Source organism: Aotus nancymaae, unplaced genomic scaffold (assembly GCF_030222135.1).
Source record: "Aotus nancymaae isolate 86718 unplaced genomic scaffold, 86718_ANA_hifiasm-v0.15.2.pri h1tg000079l, whole genome shotgun sequence".
Lineage (NCBI taxonomy): Eukaryota > Metazoa > Chordata > Mammalia > Primates > Aotidae > Aotus > Aotus nancymaae.
The window spans coordinates 28,087,807-28,113,276 of NW_026988494.1; the positions used below are offsets into that span (position 1 = coordinate 28,087,807).

At 40.4% G+C, this 25,470-nt stretch overlaps 1 protein-coding gene across 5 annotated transcripts in view; it reads left to right on the plus strand.

Moving 5' to 3' along the window:
• LOC105705426 (multidrug resistance-associated protein 1-like) overlaps window positions 1-25,470 on the plus strand; it is a 57,146-nt gene that overhangs the window by 6,900 nt on the left and 24,776 nt on the right. For 2 of the 5 annotated variants that reach the window (XR_010339631.1, XM_064368787.1), the window contains exon 2: window positions 415-520. Coding sequence is in view for 1 of the 5 variants with exons in the window: in XM_064368787.1 (XP_064224857.1) it covers window positions 515-520 (6 nt within the window). In the remaining 4 variants the exon portion in view is untranslated. Of the gene's footprint in view, window positions 1-414; window positions 521-2,305; window positions 2,390-21,678; window positions 21,712-25,470 lie in introns of those variants that run through there. The other 3 variants (XR_001104673.3, XR_010339630.1, XR_010339632.1) reach the window with 2 other exon arrangements.

Genomic DNA, 25,470 nt, shown 5'->3' on the forward strand with positions numbered 1-25,470 from the left:
GAGTTTCGCCTTCTAGGCCAAGCTGAAGTGCAATGGTGCGATTTCAACCCACTTCAACCTCCACCTCCCAAGTTTAAGCGATTCTCCTGCCTCAGCTTCCCAAGTGGCTGGGATTACAGGTGTGTTCCACTACGTCCAGCTAATTTTTGTATTTTTAGTTGAGATGGTGTTTCACCATACTGGTCAGACTGGTCTTGAATTCCTGACTTCAGGTGATCCATCCACCTCAACCTCCTAAAATTCTGGGATTACAGGTGTGAGCCGTCGTGCCTTTCTGGACCTGGGTGCTACTTTCTAAGTAGCAATAGAATACGTGAATGTGATGTGATGTCACTTCTGGGATTAGGTTACAAAAAAGGACTGTGATCTCTCTCTCATTTTGTTTTTCTCTCTCTTCCTCTTTCTCTTCCCTAGCCCTGGGGCAAGCCAGCTGCTTCTTGTGAAGAGGTGCAAGTGAACAGGAACTGAGGTCTCCAGTCAACAGACAGAGGGGACCTGAGGCCTACCAGCAGCCATGGAAGTGAGTTTGAAAGAGGGTCATGAAGCTTGCGAGAGCTGCAGCCCTGGCTGACAGCTTGATTGTATCCTCGTGAGAGCCTGGGCCAGAGAACACAGCTAACCTCACCCAGATCCCTAGCCCAGTGAAACTATGAGGAAAGAAATAGTGTATTGTTTATTAAGCTGCTAAATTTCAGGGGATTTTTACCCAGCAACAGGTAATGAATACAAGGATATTGCTTATTACTCAAAATCACTATATAAAGCCCCTAAAATATTGAAAGCTGCAACCAGGGAAACACTAAGAGTCTCCAAGAACACTGTGTTTCTTCTTAGAGACAGTGAGAAAAGCACAAACGTGTTTTCCTTTTAGTTTTGACCACCAGGCAGCTCAGAGCCAAATGTATGACCCAATTTTAATAACTGCGTTAGCCCCTATGACCTGCTTATCTGTGCTCTTATTCCTGGCCTTTCATTTTATTCTGACTTTTTTTCCTCACTTTTTTTTTTTTTTTTTTTTGAAACAAGACGGAGTTTTGCTCTTGTTGCCCAAGCTGGAGTGCAGTGGCGTGATCTCTGCTCACCGCAAACTCCACCTCCCAGGTTCAAGGGATTCTCCTGCCTCAGCCTTCCAAGTAGCAGCTGGGATCACAGTCATGCACCACCACGCCGGATTAATTTTGTATTTTTAGTAAAGACAGGGTTTCTCCATGTTGGTCAGACTGGTCTTGAACTCCTGACCTCAGGTGATCCGCCTGCCTCGGCCTCCCAAAGTGCTGGGATTATAGGTGTGAGCCACCGAACCTGGGTCTGACTTTTCCTTTTCTTCATACTGATTTTATTAGCTCATCTATATTTTTCTGTATGATATGAATTATTGTAAGCCATCTCAAATTCAGCTTACAGAGAAGCAAGGCATTCGTAAATTTTTTTTTTTTTTTTTTTTTTTTTTTTTTTTTTTTTGAGACTCTTACTCTGTGGCCCAGGATGGAGTGCAGTGGCGGGATCTCGGCTCACTGCAACCTCCGTCTCCCAGGTTCAAGTGATTCTCGTGCCTCAGCCTCCCAAGTAGCTGGGATTACAGGTGCGCACCACCATGCCTGGCTACTTTTTTATTTTTATTTTTAGTAGAAACGGGGTTTTTACCATGTAGGCCACGCTAGTCTCAAACTCCTGACCTCAAGTGATCCACCTGCCTTGGCCTCCCAAAGTGTTGGGATTGCGGGCGTGAGCCACCTTGCCCAGCCCATAAATCATTTTTTAAAAATAGTTTTTAAATTTAAAACATAGTTTTGCACATTAAAAAAAAAAGTTTTGCACAGGTTGAACAGAAATTTCCAGGAGGAGGTGGTGGGAAGATGAAGTCATAAGAGGGTAGCTCAGGAGCCCCAAGCATTGGCCAGGGCGATTTGGATTTGTTAAGAAATATATAATTGATAACGACGAAAAAGAGAAAAAGGATGGCAACTGATTGCCATCCCCAGAGGGAGGGGCCGGCCGAGAGCTCACTCAGTGACCCACAGTGGGATCCTTGCAACGTGTTCCTGGCAATGGCTCCCCTGAGTCCCTCCCGCCCGGTCCCGCCCCTCACCCCGACCCCCACCCGACCCCCACTTCACGCACGCCGCGACGCATCGCCTAAGTCTCCGCTGGCCAATCCGGCCTCCCCGGCGGTTGCGTGCTCCGCCCCCTCGTTCCACGCCCGCGAGTGCCTTCCCAGCTCGGACGCCTGCGCGCCTGTGGGGGCGGGGCTAAGCAAGCGACCGAGACCGGCGGCGGCGGCGGCGGCGGCGGAGCGGGAGGCGGAGTGGGAGGCGGAGTGGGACCCCGAGCACCGGGCTTTCTGCAACCTGGGTTCCTGGGTGAAGTGCTCCGCCACCCTTGCCTCCAGGTAGCCAGCGTTGGGGAGTGGGCTGGGAGCCGAAGGCTGGGGCCTGGTGTGGGGAGCTCGATGCGGGAGCTCGGGCCTGGGGGCGGCAGGGACCGGGCCGTGGGGGAACGGACGGAATCAGAGCCGGGGCCAGGTCGAGGGCAGCGGCTGGGCGCTCCTGCCCCATGGGCGGCCCGAGCCCAGGCTGCGCGGTGAAGGTGGCGGGGCCTCGAGGCCGCCGGGGAGGGATGAGGTGACAGAATGCAACCGGGAGGCCGGGACGGTGGGGTGCGGTCAGGCGAGGGCCGCTCTGGGCTGGAGCGCGAGGGTCTGAGGAGGGTGGGTCCTGGCCCGCCTGACAGGTTTCCTGGTTCTCGGGAGGCGGGCTGGGGTGTGGGGCCCTGTCCGCTGCACCCGCGAGGCCAGCGGCCACCTCTTGCCCCCGCATCGCAGCAGCCAAGGCTTTGGGGCCGGCTCGGACTCAGAGGGCTTGCGTTTCCCAGTGTCTTCCAGGTGCTAGGACAGGTGTTTCTGTGGTCAGGCCTCTTTGCACTCCAGCGCTAGTGAGAATTTGCAGACTTCCTGGGACGGTGATATTTGCGGGCAAACACGAGTTTGACCCTACTCTGGAAGAAGATACCGGCCCTTAACATATCTGATTTCTTGGATTTCCCCTCGTGTATTTCAGTGTGGCAGGAGGGGAAAATGGTCTCAGTTTGGGTCTGAGTTTAAGCTTCATTGGAGTAAAGGACAAGTACGTGTTTCAGGTGTTGGGATGACTTAAATGTTGTTGCTTATTAGTGTAATAGGATACCCAGAACAGATTAAAAACACATGCTTTGCTAAACTTGCGCGATTGATTTGTGTTACTGATCATTTTAGTTTTTTTTTAATGTTGTAATTGGTCTGTTATGTTTTATTTTAACGCATTAAATTTTCCTAGGCAAGTTACTTTGAAAAAGGGAGGAATTTACATTTTAAAGGTGGCTGCTGTTTTTTGTTTGTTTGTTTTTTGGGGAGGATTAAAAACAGAAGTCGAAGGAATATTTCAGAATTGGTAGGTTACGATTTTAATAGAGACTGTCTAATATTTAGACGTTTGTTAACAGTAGTCACGTATGAGCAATTTCTTCCCCTCCTGTTGATTGGTAAACTGGTATGTAGACAGAAATGTATAGCTCACTAGTTTATTTTGACTCACATATTGTTGATTACATGAGCAAGGTGGCATTGGAGTTTGTCTTGTTATTGGTTACAAACTTCAGGGTGCAGATCTTTCCACTTAGCCTTCTCATGGACCAGATACTCTATCTCATTTGCTCTTAAACCAAAATCCTGTAGCTTTTTACAGGGGAAATAATTACCACATGGCCAAATGAAACATTTTGAAAATGCATTTAAAATGTAGATATTAGTTTACAGGCGAAAATACATAGATGTGACAAAAAGCTCACAATTGTTGGTGGTGGTTATTCCCAACCAAGTTAATAGGCTGATTAGACTCTCAGATATGTGGGTAACCCCACATATAGGTACTGAAGGAGAGCTAAGCAGAATCCTGGCACAATTAAGGCCTGAAGAATAGCTCAGTTATTTCCTTTTATATAATCCTTTATATAATCATATATTAGTTTATAGAATTAGGGCTTGGAGAACATCTCAGTTTATAGTGTTACTACTCAGTTATTTCCCTTTATACAATCCTCTGTATATAATCATATATTAGTTCTTAGAATGAGTGCCTAAAGAATATCTTAACACTCAGTTATTTCCATATATATATATATAACTATATCTTAGTTCATAATCAGAGGAATGCTTAGAGTAGACACAGTACAGAGCATGAATTAAGGAATAAGCAGCTTATAATTGGAGGACTGTCTGGAGCAGACACAGTGCAGAGCATGATTTAAGGGAAAACAGTTATACCAGGACGAGAATCCATGGGCCAGGCGGCAGCGTTCAGTATCGTAAAGATACCAGCTGTATGGCAGATCTGGGGCAAGAGCCAATCCTCCTGATAAAGGAGTTGTAGGACCTTGCTCCATTTCTTATGGAAGGCTTCCCTCAGACCGGCAGTCACACCTTGTGAACTTTATCAGCTCTTGTTACTGTGCTGCTCGAAAAGCATTTTCTTATAGAACTCATTGGAAGCTGCCAGCAGGTGGCGTAGATCCTGACAGCTCTGTCACTGCTATGTGACAAAGCATCCCCCCTAAATCTTCTTAGAATTAGCTTGCCCATAGATAGAGGTATTGCACACTGCACCCCCTTGACTGTGCACGGCCCACCTCCATGCCTCGGTGACCTAATGGGGGTGGACCCCTTACTGCACACGGCCCTTGCCTAGATGACCTAATGGGAATGGACCCCTTGCTGCGCACTGTCCCCCTCCTAGCCTAGGTGACCTAATGGGGGTGTACCCCTTGTTTTATTACAACCCTGTCACTATCCTTAAAGATGATTTCACTCACTGCCCTGCCGCCTAACCTATAAACAATAAATACACATGCTTCTGGACATTCGGGGCTTCACTTGACTCTGCTCACAGGTGGTGTGGCCCCTCGAGCCCAGCTGCGTTTTCCTTGTATTTCTGTGTCCTGTCTCTTTATTTCTCGGATCCTGTGCCTCAGCACAGCATAAGGCACACCCCACGACCCCGTGGGGCCCTCAGCCCTACATAATACCCTTTGAGAAACATTGAGTATCTTTTATGCAAAATTTTTATGTTATTTCCACTTTGGGAAAGGACTTTTAAACTCATAAGTACCTTCCACCTGAAGTTAATTGAATGAATAAATATGTAAGGAAAACATTATTCAGCAGCACATTTCAAGTATTTAAGAAACAAGAAGAAATAAAATAACTTTTGATCCTAGGTTAACATGGAATTTAAGCAGAATTATGATCAATTTTAGATTTTTTTTTAAACAAGTAGTCTAAAATAAATGGATCTTAACATTGGGGGATGGAAGAAGTACTTTATGCTTAAGTTCTTAAAATTGACTTTCTTTAAAAAAGAGAGTTTTGAACCATTTAATAAGCATACACTCTAAATATTCTCATAGTTATATATCCTGCAAAAGTTCGTGTTTGTGCATCATAAAACATCAAGAAGTATATTAAAAGTATATATAAGTACATGTAAGACTAAAGGTAACTGGATCTCTTTATAGTTTTAAATGTGAATTTAATAAATTGTGACTGAAAGTGTTGTTTCAATGTGTAGCTGTGGACATAAAACAGTTTAACTTAGATGCTTGTTAAAGGATAGGTAAAAATAAGATATGCTAATAAGAAGAGTAAATAACTTCCTTGCTATCTATACAGTGAAATTATTTTAAGAAATTTGTTCAGTTTGATCCCTGGTCCTCCAGTTGGATGCATGCACCTCCTGGGTGGGGCAGTGCCCTGCCTTGCCTCAACTTGTCCTGTTTGGTTTATACCCACTGTCCAACCAGACCCACAAAATGAACCTGGTACCTCATTTGCAATTGTGGAAACCACTTCATTTCTGCATCTGTCTCTCTCGCTGGGAGCTGCTTTCTGGAGCTGGTTCTCATTCGGCCATCTTGGGATCCTCCCCCCTGTGGCTTCTTATAGAAGTTTGATATCTGATTGGGCAAACATGCTCATTTTCAAATTTTTCTTAGCTATTCTCATGAATTTACTGTTGCTGATGAATTTTAGAGTTATTTTCATGAGTTTTAAGAAAAATTCCATTGAGATTTTGATTAGAATTGTGCTAAATTTATAGATGAATATGGGAAGGAGTCAGTTCTCACTAGCAGGTCTTTCCATCAAGGAGCATACTGTATGTGTCTATTCTGGAGTTGCCTCTCTGATAACAGTTTTCACCTAAATGCTCATGATAGCATTGTTTTGTTCTAAATACATATACTGCAAAGATAGCATTAGAGTAAATTAGTTGAGAGAAAAGCCTCATATGTCTCCCAGTTTTCATTTCTCTTTTCACCTTTAATTTTGGGTCTCTAGAGACTTTATCCTGATACATGGTAAATGTATACTCAGGCTCTTGTAACAATTGGCAGTATGGTATGATCTCTTTTTCTTATTGTCATTAATGTAATGATTAAGGACTAATCAAATTGATAACCCTATTTAACTCTTATGTTAGATATGAAGGATGTTTCCAGTTTCTGAGAGTACACATTAAGATAATGCTTTTACTCTTGTTTTATTTGAAAAATGTTTCAGGAGGGGTTGTTTTATTGTTTTGAAAAAACTCTTTGAGATAATATGTAATTGTTGTGAAAATTTCATACAGTATTGCAGCTTACAAAGAAGAAAGTGCCTTTTGCGAAGGTGAGAGTTTTGTTCTCCAAACTTTCAGTCACTGAAGTGCCTCCTTGTGACTTTTGCCATATATTTGTATCTTCTGTACTGTTGATTTGTAACAATTTTCTTAAAATTCACTAAAAAAAACCCCAAAAATCCTTAGTGATAAGAGCTGTGAACTCATACATTGATATATATTAGATGAATACATGATGTTGATGTTTTATGTACATTGCTGTATGTTAACAAATATATAACGTTGATGCATTTTAGATAATTTATTCAAAAATATGTATACTTTATGACACAGTGGCACAGTGAGTGAAAGTATAGGTTCTGAAATCAAGGTTTCATGGTTTTAAATCCTGATTCTGCTATGTCCTCCTTCAGTGATACTAGATAAGAAACTTAAGCCTCTGATTCCATTTTATTTGTTAAATGAGGTTAGTATGCCACCTGTCTTGGAAGGTTATTATGAAACTAAACAGCAGGTGTACAATCAATCAGCACAGCCCTAGTACATAAGTGTTCCACAAATATAGCTATCATTCAATAGAATAACTTGTAAATACTTTGTGTCTCCTTCAAAGCTAGTTCTCACACAAGCATCTCATTTTTAAAGTGTTTACATAGTATTCATTGTAAGAATGTACTGTGATTTATGAAACTTAGTGTTTTGTCATTATTTTTTGTCATTTTTTTTTTAAAAAGCAACAAGTAACAGGATTGGTTTCTAATATGTATCACCAGATTTCCCTCCCAAAGGACCATATTAATTTGCTGTTCTGTCAGTTTAGACTGTGATTTAAATATTTGGTGGGGGGCAATAGTGGGTTTAAAAATAAAACTTGTTTTTGTTTTAGTTAACATTATTATTCACCAGCCATTAAGGAACACATAAATTAATATTTATTCTTGTTGAATCTGTGCAATTTTCTGAGAGGTAGGTAATCCTGCCTCTGTGTGTGTGTGTGTGTGTGTGTGTGTGTGTGTGTGTGTGATGCAGTTTATGTGTGTGGTGCTACAAATTGAGAAATCATGTGAATTTCATAATATTCTGGTCAGGGATCCCTGGAATATCAGAGTCGTCTCCAATCTATAGCCACTATTTCCAAGGCTATAGGGTCCCTGGGAGAAAGATTGGTATTAAATATTTGCACTCACAAATGGAAAACAAAAGGACTGTGAATTTTATTCTTAACTAGGACTTGGGCAGCAAACTCCAGGGTAGAAGACTGGAATGAGCCCAGCTGGTTCATGTGGAAATGCTGGTTTTTTTGGAATCTAGTTAAGCTTAAATTGTTTCAAACTAAAGCAGACCATGAGTTGAACCCTTTTCATCTCCCCAGTTCTCAAACACACCTAGATCTTCCCTACGTTTCACTCCTTTCTGTCAGTTGCCCTGGTCATGTAACCAGAGCGAGCCCATTTGCCCTGGCCGACTGCTGATCTGGCCTTGGACACCTGCCCTGGCCTCTTCTGCCCAAGCAGTAGGTTTGGCCCTGGCTGTCCCTGACAATGGGGGTTACGGGGGGGAGTGACAACCTTCTCAGCCACTTCAGTCACATGGAAGAACGAGAAAAGTGAGCTCACATTTGTGTGCTGACCTTTTAACAGTGATGCTGCCCAGTGACACACAGACCCAGTCAGTGTTCTCACATTTGCCTTCCTCCTTCCTGAGAATCAGGAGAAAGAAGAGCTCAGGCTTGATTTCTCACCTCAAAACACAGCACATAGAAACTTGCAGCCATTCTCAGAAGCATTGGTTTTCTGTTGGGTTGTTGCCTGTGTCAAATCAGCCAGAAAGAGGTGGAGTAACAACTGACTTGCTGAGAATTATGCACAATCCATGTCCCCCACCACCCCGCCACTCCTTAGCTACACATCAACCTGCAGAGAGTGAATTCTTACTCTTGAGACACTCTTTCCTCTTGCTTAATGGTTCATGATATGTTCTTCATTTTCCTCCTACCACTGTCTCTCTCTTTCTCTTTTTTTTCCTGGCTTCTTCTCCTGTATTTGGCCATTAAATGTTGATGTTCCACCAATCAGCCCTAGGCCCTTGTGTCATTCTTCTCTACCTAAGTGGTCACAGCCATGTCTGTGTCCTCACCATGGGCAAATCCAACATTTTCATCTCTACCCCAACTTCTGCTGTTGAGAACTCGATCTGCTAATACCTAATTGCCTACTGGACATCTCCACTTGGATGTCTAAAAAATATTCTAAATTCAGCCTGTCCAAGATTTATTTCTTAGTCTTCCTCCAAAAATGCTGTTTACTATTTTAATGAAAGGCATCACCAGCTGGGCACGGTGGCTTACGCCTGTAATCCCAGCACTTTGGGAGGCTGAGGCGAGTGGATTGTCTGAGGTCAGGAGTTCGAGACTAGCCTGGCCAACATGGTGAAGCCATCTCTACCTAAAAAGCACAAAAAATTACCTGGGTGTGGTGGTGGGTGCCTTTAATCTCAGCTACTTGGGAGGCTGAGGCAGGAGAATTACTTGAATCCAGGAGGCAGAGGTTGCAGTGAACTGAGATTGTGCCACTGCACTCCAGCCTGGCCGACACAGTGAGACTCCGTCTCAAGAAAAAAACCATACACACAGAAAAATCATCGAGCAGTGCATCTTCTGTTGTAATCAACAACGTGTAACCCTGTAACCTATATTCAGGTCATTAAATAGGCTAATGCCAGTACTCCTGAAAGCCATACCTTAACTTCCCCCTAATCAACTATATGCCACCTCCTTCTCAAAAATGTTACCTCTCTCCTGACTTTCATGAGAATCATTTTCTTACTTTTCTAAGATTGCACCCAAACTTGGTAGTTTAGTTTTCCCTGCTCTTTGAACTTTATATAAATGGAACCATTTAGTTTGTTTTCTTTACTTGGCTGCTTTCACTCAGTGTCATTTTGTGAGATTCACCTGTGTTTTATGGACCTGTAGTTTGTTCATTAGTCATTGTGGAATAATACTCTGTTAGGAATCTAACACAATTGATGTATTCACTCTTTTTTTTTTTTTTTTTTTTGGAGACTGAGTTTCACTCTTTTCACCCAGGCTGGAGTGCAATGGTGCTATCTTGGCTCACTGCAACCTCCATCTCCCAGGTTCAAGTGATTCTCCTGCCTCAGCCTCCCGAGTAGCTGGAACAGGTGCGCACTACCACGCCTTGCTAATTATTGTATTTTTGATAGAGACGGGGTTTCACCATGTTGGCCAGGCTGATCTCAAACTCCTGACCTCAGGTGATCCGCCCAGTTCAGCTCCCAAAGTGCTGGGATTAGATGTGAGCCACCATGCCCAGCCTTCACTCTCTTTCTGATTGATATTCGTCTCCAGTTTACAGCAATTATGAATACTGCTGCTGTAAACATTTTTGTATATCTTCAGTTTTACTTAGTACTGCCAAACTGTTTTCCAAAGTGGTTGCACTAGTTTAGATTCCTAACAACAATGTGTGAGAATTCTTGCTTATCCACCTCTTTGCCAAGGCTTAGAATTGTCAATCTGTTAAATTTTATTAACCATTCTGGTAGGTAAACAATGAGTTTTTTTATTTAAATGAGGTATATGTCATACACAATAAAATATGAAAATGTACAGCCTGAATATTTTACATATAAATGTGTCTATGTAACCACTACCCAGATGAAGATATAAAATATTTCCATCACCCTAGAAAGTTCTCTCATGCTCTTATCCAGAAAGAAACTGCTATTCTATCCACACTGTTTTGACTTTGGCCACTATACATGCATTTTCCTTGTTTTCAACTTCACGTAAATGAGCTCAGACAGTGTGGACTCTACTGTGTCTGGCTTCTTTTGCCTAGCATAATGGTTTTTTGCAATTTATCCAAGTTGTTGGTTACTCTCTTTTTCTTGCTGAGTTCTGTCGTATGATTACATTATACTTTGTTTATTCATTTTCTTATTGATTGTTTCTAGGTTTTGGATATTGTGAATTAGGCTGCTATGAACATTCTTATATATACTTATTTCTCTTGGTATATATCTAGGAGTGGATTTCTGGGTCATGGGGTAGGCGAGTGTTTAACATTATTAGAAATGACAGAACAGTTTCCCAAAGTGGTTGTACTAATTAACACTCTACTTTGGTCTTAGTTTGCATTTCCCTGATTACTAATGAGGTTGAACAGCCTTTTAATATGTTTTTTTTTTTTTTTTTTTTTTTTTTTTGGGCCATTTGGATATCTTCTGTTTGAAGAGCTCATTGAAGTCTTTTGCCTAATTTTCTGGTGATGTTTTTTCTTTTATTGATTTGTATAAGGGATAAATATATTGATCCCCTCCCCTCCCTGCCCCATATCTGTGTTACAGCTTATCTTTTACTAGCTAGTGGCTAGCTTTTTATTCTCTTAAAGGTATCTGTTCGCTAACAGAAAATTTTTTAATTTTAATTATTATGGATGGATAATAACCATACATATTCATGGGGTAGATGTGGTAATTTGATGCAAGCATACAATGCATAATTATCAAATTAGGGTAGAGTACCCCATCACTTGAAGCATTTATCATTTCTTCATGTTAGGAATATTCCAATTCTAGTCTGTTACTTATTTTGAAATATAAAATAAATTACTCTTAACTGTATTGCCCTATTGTGCTACTGAACACTAGACTTATTCGTTCTTTTTAACTCCATTTTTGTACCCATTCACTCATCTCTCCTTATTTCCCACTTCCCTTCCTGTCCTCTACTGTGTCTACATGGGTTCAATTTTTTTCTTTAGCTCCCACATATGGGTGAGAACATGCAATGTTCGTCTTTCTGTGCCTGGCTTATTTCACTTAACATGATGTCCTCCAGTTTTATCCATGTTGTTGCAAATGGCAGGATTGCATTCATTTTGATGGCTGAATAGTACTGCACTGTGTATAAGTACCACATTTTCTTTATCCATTGATCTATTGATGAACACTTAGGTTAATTCCACATTTTGGCTATTGTGAATAGTGCTGCAGTAAGCATGGGAGTGCAGAAATTTCTTCAGTGTACTGATTTCCTTTCTTTTGGATACATACCCAGCAGTGGGAATGCTGGATGACACAGCAGTTCTATTTTTATTTTTTTTATTTTTTTTGAGGAATCCTCCACATAACGATTGTATTAATTTACATTCCCAACAACAGTGTACAAGGGTTCCTTTTCCCCCACATCCTTGCCATCATCTATCATTGCCTGTCTTTTTGATAAAAGCCATTTAAGCTGGAGTGAGATGATATCTCATTGTAGTTTTGATTTGCCTTTCTCTGATAAAAGAAAATCTTAATTTTAATGTGGTTGACTTTTCCTTTGTAATTAGGAGTTTTTGTATCCCTGTGTGAAGACAATATACATTATTTTCTGTTAGTGTTTGCCTTTCACATGTAAATCAACAATCTCTGGGATTTTTGTGTGTGTGGTGTGAGATAGGGTTAGTTTGTTTTCCTAGATGACACATGATGATGAGGAGGATGTTGTTTAGTTTCATTTATTGAAAAGACCATCGCCTCCTGCTCTGTAGAGCTTCCTTGGACACAGATCAGGTGATTGTGTATGCACGGATTTGCCTGCCTCTTCTCTTCCTGGTTTCATGAGACCCTTTCAGAGTGGGGTGTTGGCCAGGTCAAAACTATTTTCATAGTGACACTTGGTGATTTTTTGCCTCAGACTCATTCTCTCACAAGTGTATAATAGGGTTTTCAAGAGGCCACATGAAATGCAGTGTTTCAACACATTGAATGCAGAAGCAAATAAGAAAACCAAGCTGTCTCCCAAATAAAGGAGATTTCAAAAAATGTCAAACAGTGCCACTCTTCTCACTCATTTTTTGTTTGTTTTGGAAAACAGTTATTTTAAGTGTTATTTATGTTAGCATATAATTTCTTATTATTTTTAAATGAATGAATTGATATTTAAAACTTTACTGTTTTGGCCGGGCATGGTGGCTCATGCCTGTAACCCCAGCACTTCGGGAGGTTGAGGCAGGCAGATCACCTGAGGTGAGGAGTTTGAGACCAGACTGGGCAACATGGTGAAACCCTGTCTCTACTAAAAATACAAAATTAGCGGGATATGGTGGCACATGCTTCTAATCCCAGCTACTCGGGAGGCTTAGCAGGAGAATTGCTTGAACCTGGGAAGCGGAGGTTGCAGTAAGCCAAGATTGTGCCACTGCACTTTAGCCTGGGTGACAGAGGGAAACTCCATCTCAATCAATAAATTTCCTGTTTTAATTTCTAATGTGATAAATATAATAGATATAATCCATGTTAACTAAAGCATTTTAGAATCTCAATTATTTGCAGGAATGTCAAACCAAAAAGTTTGAGAATCACTCATTTAGTTTTATGTCTTAATAGCTAGTGGATAATAAATCTTAGTTATATGTGGCCCTGGACCCTGTGCATTTCCACATTCATTTTAGAATCAGCTGTGATGTTCCACAAGAATACCTGTTAGGATTTTGATTAGAATTGTGTTGAATCTGTTTGGAATAATTGAAATTTTGTTTTGTTTTGTTTTTATTTACACCTGCTATAATGGGAATTTGAATTGTTTGTACCATTGAATCTTCTGATTCATAAACATTTTTTTCTCTATGTGTTTTGGTCTTTAATTTTTTTTCTCAATATTGTTACATAATTTTCTGTATAAAGGTTTTGTACATTTTCCAAACAATTTTTGAAGGAAAAAAATTCTATTTAGAAATAAACTGGCTAGGCATAGTGGATCATACCTGTAATCCCAGCACTTGAGGAGGGAGGCCAAACTGGGAGGATCACTTGAACCCAGGAATTTGAGGCCATTTTGGGCAACACAGTGAGACTTTATCTCTACAAAGAAAAAAGTAAGATAAACTTAATAAGAAAATGAAAGATACTTCTGAAATATATAAAACTGTACTGATGCTCAAAGAAATTAATAAATGCTAAAACATATTTTGTTCTTGAATAGGATAGCTTTCACATTGATAAGATATCAGTATATCCTCTAAGTTGCCATATTTTATATTGTTAGAAAGACACTTTTTTTTTTTTTTTTAACCTTTGATGATTTCTAAAGTTAAGGTATGCCTTAAAACTGATGACATCTTCCAGGAACTTCTGGCCATGTGGTAATTACGAAGTTAGGTTAGGAGCATCTTAACCACTTTATTTTACATAACTTTCCTTTCATTATAAGCACGTCAGATGTGATATGAAAACAGATGCGTTTAAGTCTAAAGAAGCTCTTTCAAGTGGCATAAAATAACTGTGCATCTTACATTGAAAATGTCTTTTATTTAGTGAAATAGGCCAGGCACAGTGGCTCATGCCTATAACCCAGCACTTTGGGAGGCTGAGGTGGGAGGATTACTTGAGGACAGAAACTGGAAACCAGCCTGGGCAATATAGTGAGATGCCATCTCTGGGGGAAAATATATATGTATGCACACACACACACACAAATTTGTGAATTTAAAGTAATCCCAATTAGTATCTCAATAGGCTTTTCAAAATGATTCTAAAGTTTATATGAAAGAACAAAAATGAAATTTTTCACAAAAATTATGAAACTCTGTTCATGAAGAGGGTATTAGTGCTGTCAAATATTAAAGTGTATGTTGAAGCCAAGCCAATTTGAGCATCAGATCACTGGCACAGAGTTGAGAGCACTGAAGTAGCTCCACATTTATAGTGTGGAGTGTTTTCTGTGGTCAACAGTGGTGTATGATGAAAATCGTGAATTCCTTGGCTCACGCCTATAATCCCAGCACTTTGGGAGGCCGAGGCGGGTGGATCACGAGGTCAAGAGATCGAGACCATCCTGGTCAACATGGTAAAACCCCATCTCTACTAAAAATACAAAAATTAGCTGGGCATGGTGCTGCACACCTGTAGTCCCAGCTACTTGGGAGGCTGAGGCAGGAGAATTGCTTCAACCCAGGAGGCAGAGGTTGCAGTGAGCCGAGATGGTGCCATTGCACTCCAGCCTGGGTAACAAGAGCAAAAACTCCGTCTCAAAAAAAAAAAAAAAAAAGAAAAAGAAAATAATGAATTCTTTAGTAAATAGTACTGGATGAACTGAGTAGCCATTCGGGAAAAAACCTAGCTTGCTATCTCCCTTTTTTGTTTTCTATATGGAGTCTCCTTCTCAGCCAGGCTAGGGTACAGTGGTGTGAACTTAGCTCACTGCAATCTCCACCTCTTGGGTTCAAGCAATTCTCCTGCCTTAGCCTCCAGAGTAGCTGGGGTTACAGGCACCTGCCATCACGCCTGGCTAATTTTTTTTTTTTTTTCCTAGTAGAGACAGGGGTTTCACTGTGTCAGCCAGCTGGTTTTGAACTCCTGACCTCAAGTGATCCACCCATCTTGGCCTCTCAAAGTGCTAGGATTACAGGTGTGAGCCACCGCGATCCCAACACTGTACTACACTCCAGCCTGGGCGACAGAATGAGACTTCTCATCTTAAAAAAAAACCCGCAAAAACCAGACAACTTAGACATGGCAAAAACTGGTATAAACAAAACTGGGACTCCAGTGATAGGCTGGGAAAAAGTAGTTGCTATGCAGCATGTTCAAAGGGCTAATTTCCATTACAAAGCAGGATCCCTTGCTGATAGAAAAGGCCAAGTGGGCACATTCAGAGGCAGTTCAAAGGAAAGAAAAGTGGCTTTCATAAATAAATGTATGAAATGTTCCCCAGTTTCAGTCATTATAAGAGAAAAGCAAATTGAAACTATACTGAAAGCATTTTTTAAATATCCGATTAGCCAAGATTAAGAAGTTTGATTAGCTGTTGGCTAAGGTGTAGGAAAATAGCTACTTCCATATATTAATGGTAAGATTCTAAAGTCTATGGAGAGCAATTGAATAATATTTATTTGCACATACCTTGTGTAGTATAGATAAGTTGTAATATATTTACATAATGGGATATTATAGAGCAATAAGAATGAATTACAATTCACACAACATGAATGACTCACATATATAATGTTAGGTGAAAGAGCCAAACACAAAAATACACGTTCAAAAACAGACAAAATTGTAAGAGTCAAGGTAGTATTACTCTTGGGGAACTCACTGGATGGAGACATGAGGGGCTTTCGAAGGCTTATAATCTTTTTTTTTTAAATCTCTGTGTTAGGTGGGATTATATTGGGAAAATTCATCAAGCTATGAACTTAAGAATTATGTACTGTTTTGAATGTGTGCATTTTTACGTAAATAAAAAGTGTGCATACATGCAGTCATACATGAAGAATGCACATAACTCTTGTTTTAGCAGTTTTATCCTAGGCATATAACATATATTTATACACACTCTTGCATATGTGGGGGTTAAAAATAACATGAAGGTATTCATTGCTGTGTTAGCACGAAAGTTCTTACAAAACCTAATTACCCATAAGTAGGAAACTAGTAAAATAATTGATATAGTCATATAGTGAATTATAGCAGCTCTTAAAAGGAGTAAGGCAGTGCTATATGAAGTAATTTAGTAGTCTCTAAGGTATAGTAAATGAAAAGACCAAAGTGCATGAACAGTATGTGTAGTATGCTACTATTTGTGTATGAGTGTGTTGTATCTCAAAAGGCATATATTTGCAAGCATGTATAGATAGAATATATTTGGAAAGATGAGAATGTATCCTAAAACTGGCTGTCTCTGAGGAGTGGAACTGAGTGGCCAGAAGGCACAATTGGGTGATATTTTCTATACTAATTTGTGGCTTAAATTTTTTTTTTTATTTTGAATTGTGATAAAATGGATATACCAAAACTTACTACCTTAAACATTTTTAAGGGTACAGTTCAGTAGTGTTAAGCATATTCATAATGTACAACCAGTCTCCAAAACTTTTTCATAACCATTAAACAAGTACTTCATACTTCCTCCTGCCCTCAACAGTCACCATTCTACTTTCTGAGTCTATAAATTGGACTGGTCTAGATAGCTTATGCAAGTGGAATCATGTAGTATTTGTCTTTCTGGAACTGGTTTGTTTCACTTAGCACAATGTTCTCAAGGTCCATACTATTTTGTAACTTTTGAATTCTGTACCTTGTTCATTTATTACCCATTTTCAAAAGAGCATTAAAGTAAAAAGACATGACATTACTCAGAACTGGTTAATTACATGGTAAAAAGTTGATGGCTGATATGTCTTTCTCATTTCAACCAATGTTAAATGCCAGTTTGGGCAGCAAAATAATTTTATGCCAAAGTGCCATTTGAAGCTGGGTTTATGATGTTTCTCCTTTCATCATCTATGGGTACCCCCCAAATGCAGGCACAAGTCCTCAGCCTCTTGACTCTGCTCAACAGTTTCCCCCCTTGGCTTACTGTCCAGCTTTTGCCTGCTCTTCCAAATCTACCTTTTTTTTCCAGGAATAAGCTGCTTCTTCTTCTTTTTTCTGGGAAAAGAAAAGCTTTATATTGAAAATCAACTCTCAAGAAAATGGGAGTCAAGTTCAAATCTGTTTCCTGGTGCTGGCCTTAAGGTCATAATTATATTAGAAAAGGTTTAAGGGGTGGATACTGGGATTGACAGGTGGAAGGAAGGGGGCAGTCTGGATTGTCCTTAGGCATGCACAGTTCATACTACTTCATGGGTCCCATGTGCAAATTCAGGGGGTGTTAATATGAAACCTGCAGTGGGAATTCAGGCTGCAACTTCAGCACACTCATTCTGCACAAACTCCAGTCAGCCATCTTAGTTGGAACAAGCTTCTTCTATGCCAAGGGCATGGCTTCCTGCTTGCAGATTTTCCTCACATCACTGATGTGGAAAAAAGGGGGGTTTTCATTCTGCTAGCTTTTTGGTGCTCCTTTCAAATCATTATTCTGCAGCCCTCTGCAATAATATTGTTTCTCATGGATTGAAATTCATTGTTTCCAACAAGTTGAAATGACTCTGAAGTTTATGGGAGCACTGGGTATCATTAACTGGCATAGAGGGAGACAGGCTCTAGGTGGAAGATATATGACTTGATTTTGAAAATAGTGGTGTGAGATTCTGGCCTGCAAAAACAGCTGGAGTTATGAGCTAGAAACTGGGACTTAAAATGTGTGTATTGAAAATACAGAAAAATAAGATGTTACCCATAAAGCAGATCATCATTCTTAAGAACACTTTAAGTGAATTAGCTTCTGTTTTTTCCTCTGGCTATATGTGTATAAAAGTATTTTTCTAGCCAGCATGGTGGCTCATGCCTGCATTCACAGTACTTTGGGAGGCTGAGGCGAGTGGTTCACTTATGGCCAGGAGTTCAAGACAAGCCTGGCCAATGGTGAAACCCCATCTCTACTACGAATACAAAAATAAGAGCCGAGCACAGTGGAATGTGCCTGTAGTCCTAGCTACTCGGGAGGCCGAGGCATGAGAATTGCTTGAACCCTGGAGGCAGAAGTTGCAGTGAGCCAAGATTCCACCACTGAACTGCCTGGGTGACAGAGCAACAAGACTCTGCTAAAGAAAAAAATAAAAGGGGGTCATGCACGGTGGCTAACATCTGTAATCCCAGCACTTTGGGATCACGAGGTCAAGAGATCAAGACTATCCTGGTTAACATGGTGAAACCCCGTCTCTACTAAAAATACAAAAAATTAGCTGGGCATGGTGGCATGTGCCTGTAATCCCAGCTGCTCAGGAGGCTGAGGCAGGAGAATTGCCTGAATCCAGGAGGCGGAGGTGGCGGTGAGCTGAGATCGTGCCATTGCACTCCAGCCTGGGTAACGAGCGAAACTGCGTCTCAAAAAAAAAAAAAAAAAAAAGTTATACACAGACGCACTTTAAAATGTAGAAATTATATTTTGTATTCATCTTTTTCCCCTCTGTGAATGATGAAGTCCAAGACCAGTCACATAGTTATTTCTGTTAAGAGCCCCAAAAGAGATCACGAATGAATTTGTGGGACTTGTTGAAATTTCACAGGGTGAAGACCTACACAGATGTAGAAGAAAATGTGGCAAGAATAGGATTTTGGAAATTTGCCTAAACTTTCCTAAAACTTTTAAGATTCAAGAATCAGAAATCATAATCAAAGAGATAGGAGAATTAAGAGTTAAGTGTCAAACTAAGAAGAGCAGAGCAAATTCCAAGAAAAAAGGAAGAAAAATATTGATGTTTTGAAGAGGTAGAGCTCGATAAAGACTAAGCCTTGAGATACTAAATTGAGGGTGTAATGGCACACACATGCTTGTAATCCCAGTGCTTTGGGAGGCCTAGGTTGAAGGATGCCCAGAGCCCAAGAGTTTGAGGCTGCAGTGAGTTATGAGCCATTGCACTCCAGCTTGGGCAAGAGTGAGACCTTGTCTCAAAACAGCAACAACAAGATACGTAATTGAGAAACTGTTACTTGAATATATACTCTGTCCAGCAGTGATGGAATAACAAGGAATGGATTTACCTTGCTGTTTTAAGCACCTAGAAAACTGGACAATATATGAAATAGTAATTTCTAGGCACTAGGTAACAGGCACCACAAGACTGTGGTCACTGAAAGGTGGGAAACAAACCTGCTGAGTTCTCTGGTTGCTCCAATTTGTTATCTGGAGGTAGTTTTCAGGGTGCAGAGCAGGGATGGGGAACCCAAATTAAAGCCTGGTTATCTTACTAAATTGAGAGGACAAGATGGGGATTGGTGGGGAGGGAAGATTGTCGTAATTTGTGAGGCAGAGTACCAGAGGGGTGGGAGATGTACACAGAACTCCAGAGGCAGGTGGAAGATTCTCCTGAAGTCAGATTAAGTGCTGACCTACACATGCATGAGAGGAGAGCACCTGAGGCCAGAGAAAGAACCACTGGAAAGGAGCAGGCCAAACGATTCCTGGAACTCACACAGAGCTGGGAATAGTCTGTGTTGCCATTATCCAGAGTATATACAAAGGTATCAGAAGGGCATGGTCTTTTTGTAATGAGGCTAAATTAGCCCTAAGTTAAAGGGTACTCTGGACCTACTCTAACAATGAAAAAGCAAGTCTTGGAAGATCCAGTGGATTTAAAGAATCTTACCTGTTTGTGAGAACAAAGTCCATTGCTATTTAAAGAAATACACAAAATCTAAAACACAAAACTCACAATGTTAGGCTTTCATTAATCCTAGGTTCCCTCAGCCTCCCAAGTAGGTGAGATTACAGGTGAATGCCACCACACCTGACTAATATTTTTGTATTTTTAGTAGAGATGTAGTTTCACTGTTTGCCAGGCTGGTCTCAAACTCCTGACCTCGCGATCTGCCTGCCTCGGGCTCCCAAAGTGCTGGGATTACAGGTATGGGACACTGTGCCTGGCCTGGAGAAACAACTTTAAGGTACTTTTTTTTAAAAAAAAAAAGCCTACTGGGGCCGGGTGCAGTGGCCAATACTTGCAATCTCAGCAGTTTGGGAGGCTGAGGTAGGAGGATTTTAGTCCAGGAGTTCAAGACCAGCCTGGGTGACATGGCAAAACCCCACCTCTACAAAAAATACAAAAATCAGCAAGGCATGGTGGCACACCTGTGGTCCCAGCTGCTTGGGAGACTGATATGAGAAGATCGCTTTAGCCTGGGAAGCAGAGGCTGCAGTGAGCTGTAATTGAGTCACACTGCCCTTTAGCCTGGGTGACAGAGCGAAACCCTGTCAAAAAAAAAAAAAAAAAAAAAAAAGGCCTATTGTAACTTGTTCCTGGCAGACCTCCACAAGAAATGTGGAAGTTATTCAGGCAGAAGAAAATGAGAAAGGATTGAGAAGTGCCAGAAAGGCTAACTATGGGAGTAAAAAATAAGACAGCTTTTTTTCTTTTTTAATCTCTAAAAGATTGTTGTATTGAAGGTGATTGCTAACAGGTACAGGATTTTCATTTTTGTGTGATGGAAATGTTCTGCAATTAGTAGTGATGGCTGCACAACATTGTGAATTAAAGGAATAGTAGCTTTAAAAAGATAGTTGTTTAAAGCAAAAATAATAATGCATTATAAGTTTTATGACGTGGGAGTAAAAGGTATGACAGTAGCACAAAGAATGGAAGGGGATGGGAAGGGTATAAGAAACCTTACTAAGGCTTTATTTATTTATTTAATTTATTTACTGATTTGACAGAGTATCAGTTTTTTGCCCAAGTTCTATTTATTTATTTCATAGAGTATCACTTTGTTGCTTAGGTTCTATTTATTTATTTATTGGACAGAGTATCGCTTTGTTGCCCAGGCTGGAGTGTGGTGGCACAATCCCTGCTCACTGCAATCTCTGCCTCCTGGGTTCAACAATTCTGCCTTAGCCTCCCAAGTAGCTAGAATTTCTGGTATGTGCCACACCAGCTAATTTTTATATTTTTAGTAGAGGTGAAGTTTCACCATGTTAGCCAGGCTGGTCTTGACCTCCTGACCAGGTGATCCACCTTCCTCAGCCTCCCAAAGTGCTGGGATTGCAGGCATCAACTACCATGCCTGGTAGAAACCTTAGTAAGGTTCTTAAGCTGTACATGAAGTGGAATCATCTGATTTACATCTAGAAAATTAAAACAATTTATGTACCCACTTCTAACGTATGGGAGTGCCAATGTAACCATACCCTTGTCCACGTGTGTTATTCGTTTAAAAACATTGCCACCCAGATGTTTTTAAAAACTTGATTACCCTAGACACCCAGTCCTCATTGTGCTTGAAGGATACTTTATCTCTGAAATCTTTGAAATTCTATCAGAATCTCTTTGCCTTAAATTTGTCTAAAACATAAAATGTATACATTTGTTTTTTTCCTTTCCTTCTCTTCATAAGCATAGTTTTCTTCTATAATTTCTTTGCTTACTACTTTAGCTTCATTTGTTCTAGAATGTGGATGTTTTGAAGATACATTCTATGTCTGTCTTATTCTCTAGTGTGTCATGGCTGTAGTATACTAGATGCTCCATGCTAAGTTAATTTGTCAAAAAATATATATACTGTTTTCTTTCTATACACAGTATTGGTAAGGTTGAGCTGCATATTTTTTTTTTTAATATATTTTTTTATTGCATTTTAGGTTTTGGGGTACATGTGAAAAACATGCAAGGTTGTTGCATAGGTGCATACGTGGCAGTGTGATTTGCTGCCTCCCTCCCCTTCACCTATATCTGGCATTTCTCCCCATGCTATCCCTCCCCAACTCCCCACCCCCCCGCTGTACCCCCCCAACAGACCCCCATGTATAGTGCTCCCCTCCCTGTGTCCATGTGTTCTCCTTGTTCAACACCCACCTATGAGTGAGAACATGTGGTGTTTGATTTTGTGTTCTTGTGTCAGTTTGCTGAGAATGATGGTTTTCAGGTTCATCCATGTCCCTACAAAGGACGTGAACTCCTCGTTTTTAATGGCTGCATAATATTCCATGGTGTATATGTGCCACATGTTTCCTGTCCAGTCTATCATTGATGGGCATTTGGGTTGGTTCCAGGTCTTTGCTATTGTAAATTGTGCTGCAATGAACATTCGTGTGCATGTGTCCTTATAGTAGAATGATTTATAATCCTTTGGATATATACCCAGTAATGGGATTGCTGGGTCAAATGGAATTTCTATTTCTAGGTCCTTGAGGCATCGCCACACTGTTTTCCACAGTGGTTGAACTAATTTACACTCCCACCAACAGTGTAAAAGTGTTCCTATTTCTCCACATCCTCTCCAGCATCTGTTTTCTCCAGATTTTTAAATCATCACCATTCTAACTGGCGTGAGATGGTATCTCAATGTAGTTTTGATTTGCATTTCTCTAATGACCAGTGATGATGAGCATTTTTTCATATGTTTGTTGGCCTCATGTATGTCTTCTTTTGTAAAGTATCTGTTCATATCCTTCGCCCATTTTTGAATGGGCTTGTTTGTTTTTTTCCTGTAATTCTTTTTTAGCTCATTGTAAATTCTGGATATCAGCCCTTTGTCAGATGGGTAGGCTGCAAAAATTTTTTCCCATTCTGTTGGTTGCCGATTCACTCTGTTGACTGTTTCTTTTGCCGTGCAGTAGCTGTGGAGTTTGATTAGGTCCCATTTGTCTATTTTGGCTTTTGTTGCCAATGCTTTTGGTGTTTTGGTCATAAAGTCCTTGCCTACACCTATGTCCTGAATGGTTTTGCCTAGGTTTCCTTCTAGTGTTTTTATGGTGTTAGGTCTTATGTTTAAGTCTTTAATCCATCTGGAGTCAATTTTAGTGTAAGGTGTCAGGAAGGGGTCCAGTTTCTGCTTTCTGCATATGGCTAGCCAGTTTTCCCAACACCACTTATTGAACAGGGAATCCTTTCCCCATTGATTGTTTTTTTCAGGTTTGTCAAAGATCGGGTGGTTGTAGATACGTTGTGTTGCCTCCGATGCCTCTGTTCTGTTCCATTGGTCTATATCTCTGTTTTGGTACCAGTACCATGCTGTTTTGATTACTGTAGCCTTGTAGTAGAGTTTGATGTCCGGTAGTGTGATGCCTCCCGCTTTGTTCTTTTTGCTTAGACTTGACTTGGCTATGCGGGCTCTCTTTTGGTTCCATATGAAGTTTAAGGTGGTTTTTTCCAGTTCTGTGAGGAAGGTCATTGGTAGCTTGATGGGGATAGCATTGAATCTGTAAATTACTTTGGGCAGTATGGTCATTTTCACAATATTGATTCTTCCTAACCATGAACATGGAATGTTTCTCCATCTGTTTGTGTTCTCTCTTATTTCGTTGAGCAGTGGTTTGTAGTTCTCCTTGAAGAGGTCCTTTACGTTCCTTGTTAGTTGTATTCCTAGGTATTTTATTCTCTTTGTAGCAATTGTGAATGGCAGTTCGTTCTTGATTTGGCTCTCTTTAAGTCTGTTATTGGTGTATAGGAATGCTTGTGATTTTTGCACATTGATTTTGTATCCTGAGACTTTGCTGAAGTTGCTTATCAGTTTCAGGAGATTTTGGGCTGAGGTGATAGGGTCTTCTAGATATACAATCATGTCGTCTGCAAATAGAGACAATTTGACTTCCTCCTTTCCTATTTGAATACCCTTTATTTCTTTTTCTTGCCTCATTGCTCTAGCTAGAACTTCCAGTACTATATTGAATAGGAGTGGTGAGAGAGGGCATCCTTGTCTAGTGCCAGATTTCAAAGGAAATGCTTCCAGTTTTTGCCCATTCAGTATGATATTGGCTGTCGGTTTGTCATAAATAGCTTTTATTATTTTGAGATACGTTCCGTCGATATCTAGTTTATTGAGCGTTTTTAGCATAAAGGGCTGTTGAATTTTGTCGAAGGCCTTCTCTGCATCAATTGAGATAATCATGTGGTTTTTGTTTTTGGTTCTGTTTATGTGGTGAATTACATTTATAGACTTGCGTATATTGAACCAGCCTTGCATCCCCGGGATGAATCCTACTTGATCATGGTGGATAAGCTTTTTGATGTGCTGTTGTAATCGGCTTGCCAGTATTTTATTGAAGATTTTTGCATCTATGTTCATCATGGATATTGACCTGTAGTTTTCTTTTCTCGTTGAGTCCCTGCCAGGTTTTGGTATTAGGACAATGTTGGTCTCATAAAATGATTTGGGAAGGATTCCCTCTTTTTGGATTATTTGGAATAGTTTCAGAAGGAATGGTACCAGTTCCTCTTTGTATGTCTGGTAGAATTCGGCTGTGAACCCATCTGGGCCTGGGCTTTTTTTGGGTGGTAGGCTCTTAATTGCTGCCTCGACTTCAGACCTTGTTATTGGTCTATTCAGGGTTTCGACTTCTTCCTGGTTTAGGCATGGGAGAAGGCTACTGTCCAGGAATTTATCCATTTCTTCCAGGTTTTCTAATTTATGTGCATAGAGTTGTTTGTAATAATCTCTGATGATGGTTTGAATTTCTGTGGCATCTGTGGTGATATCTCCTTTATCATTTTTTATTGCATCTATTTGGTTATTCTCTCTTTTCTTTTTTATTAATCTGTCTAGTGGTCTGTCTATTTTGTTGATCTTTTCAAAAAACCAGCTCCTGGATTTATTGATTTTTTTGTAGAGTTTTTCGTGTCTCTATTCCTTCAATTCTGCTTTGATCTTAGTTATTTGTCTTCTGCTAGGTTTTGAGTTTTTTTGATCTTGCTCCTCTAGCTCTTTCAATTTTGACGATAGGGTGTCAATTTTAGATCTCTCCTTTCTTCTCATGTGGGCCCTTATTGCTATATATTTTCCTCTAGAGACTGCTTTAAATGTGTCCCAGAGATTCTGGTATGTGGTGTCTTCATTCTCGTTGGTTTCGAAGAACATCTTTATTTCTTCCTTCATTTCAGTGTTTATCCAGTCAACATTCAGGAGAAAGTTGTTGAATTTCCATGAGGCTGTGCGGTTCTGGGTTGGTTTCTGAATTCTGAGTTCTAACTTGATTGCACTGTGGTCTGAGAGACTGTTTGTTATGGTTTCCGTTCTTTTGCATTTGCTGAGGAGTGATTTACTTCCAATTATGTGGTCAATTTTAGAGTAGGTGTGATGTGGTGCTGAGAAGAATGTATATGCTGTGGATTTGGGGTGGAGAGTTCTGTAAATGTCTATTAGGTTTGCTTGTTCCAGGTCTGAGTTCAAATCCTGGATATCCTTATTAATTTTCTGTCTCGTTGATCTGTCTAATATTGACAATGGTGTGTTGAAGTCTCTCACTATTATTGTGTGGGAGTCTAAGACTATTTGCAAGTCTTTAAGAACTTGCCTTATGTATCTGGGTGCTCCTGTATTAGGTGCATATGTATTTAGGATCGTTAGCTCTTCTTGTTGCATTGATCCTTTTACCATTATGTAATGTCCTTCTTTGTCTCTTTTGATCTTTGTTGCTTTAAAGTCTATTTTATCAGAGATGAGA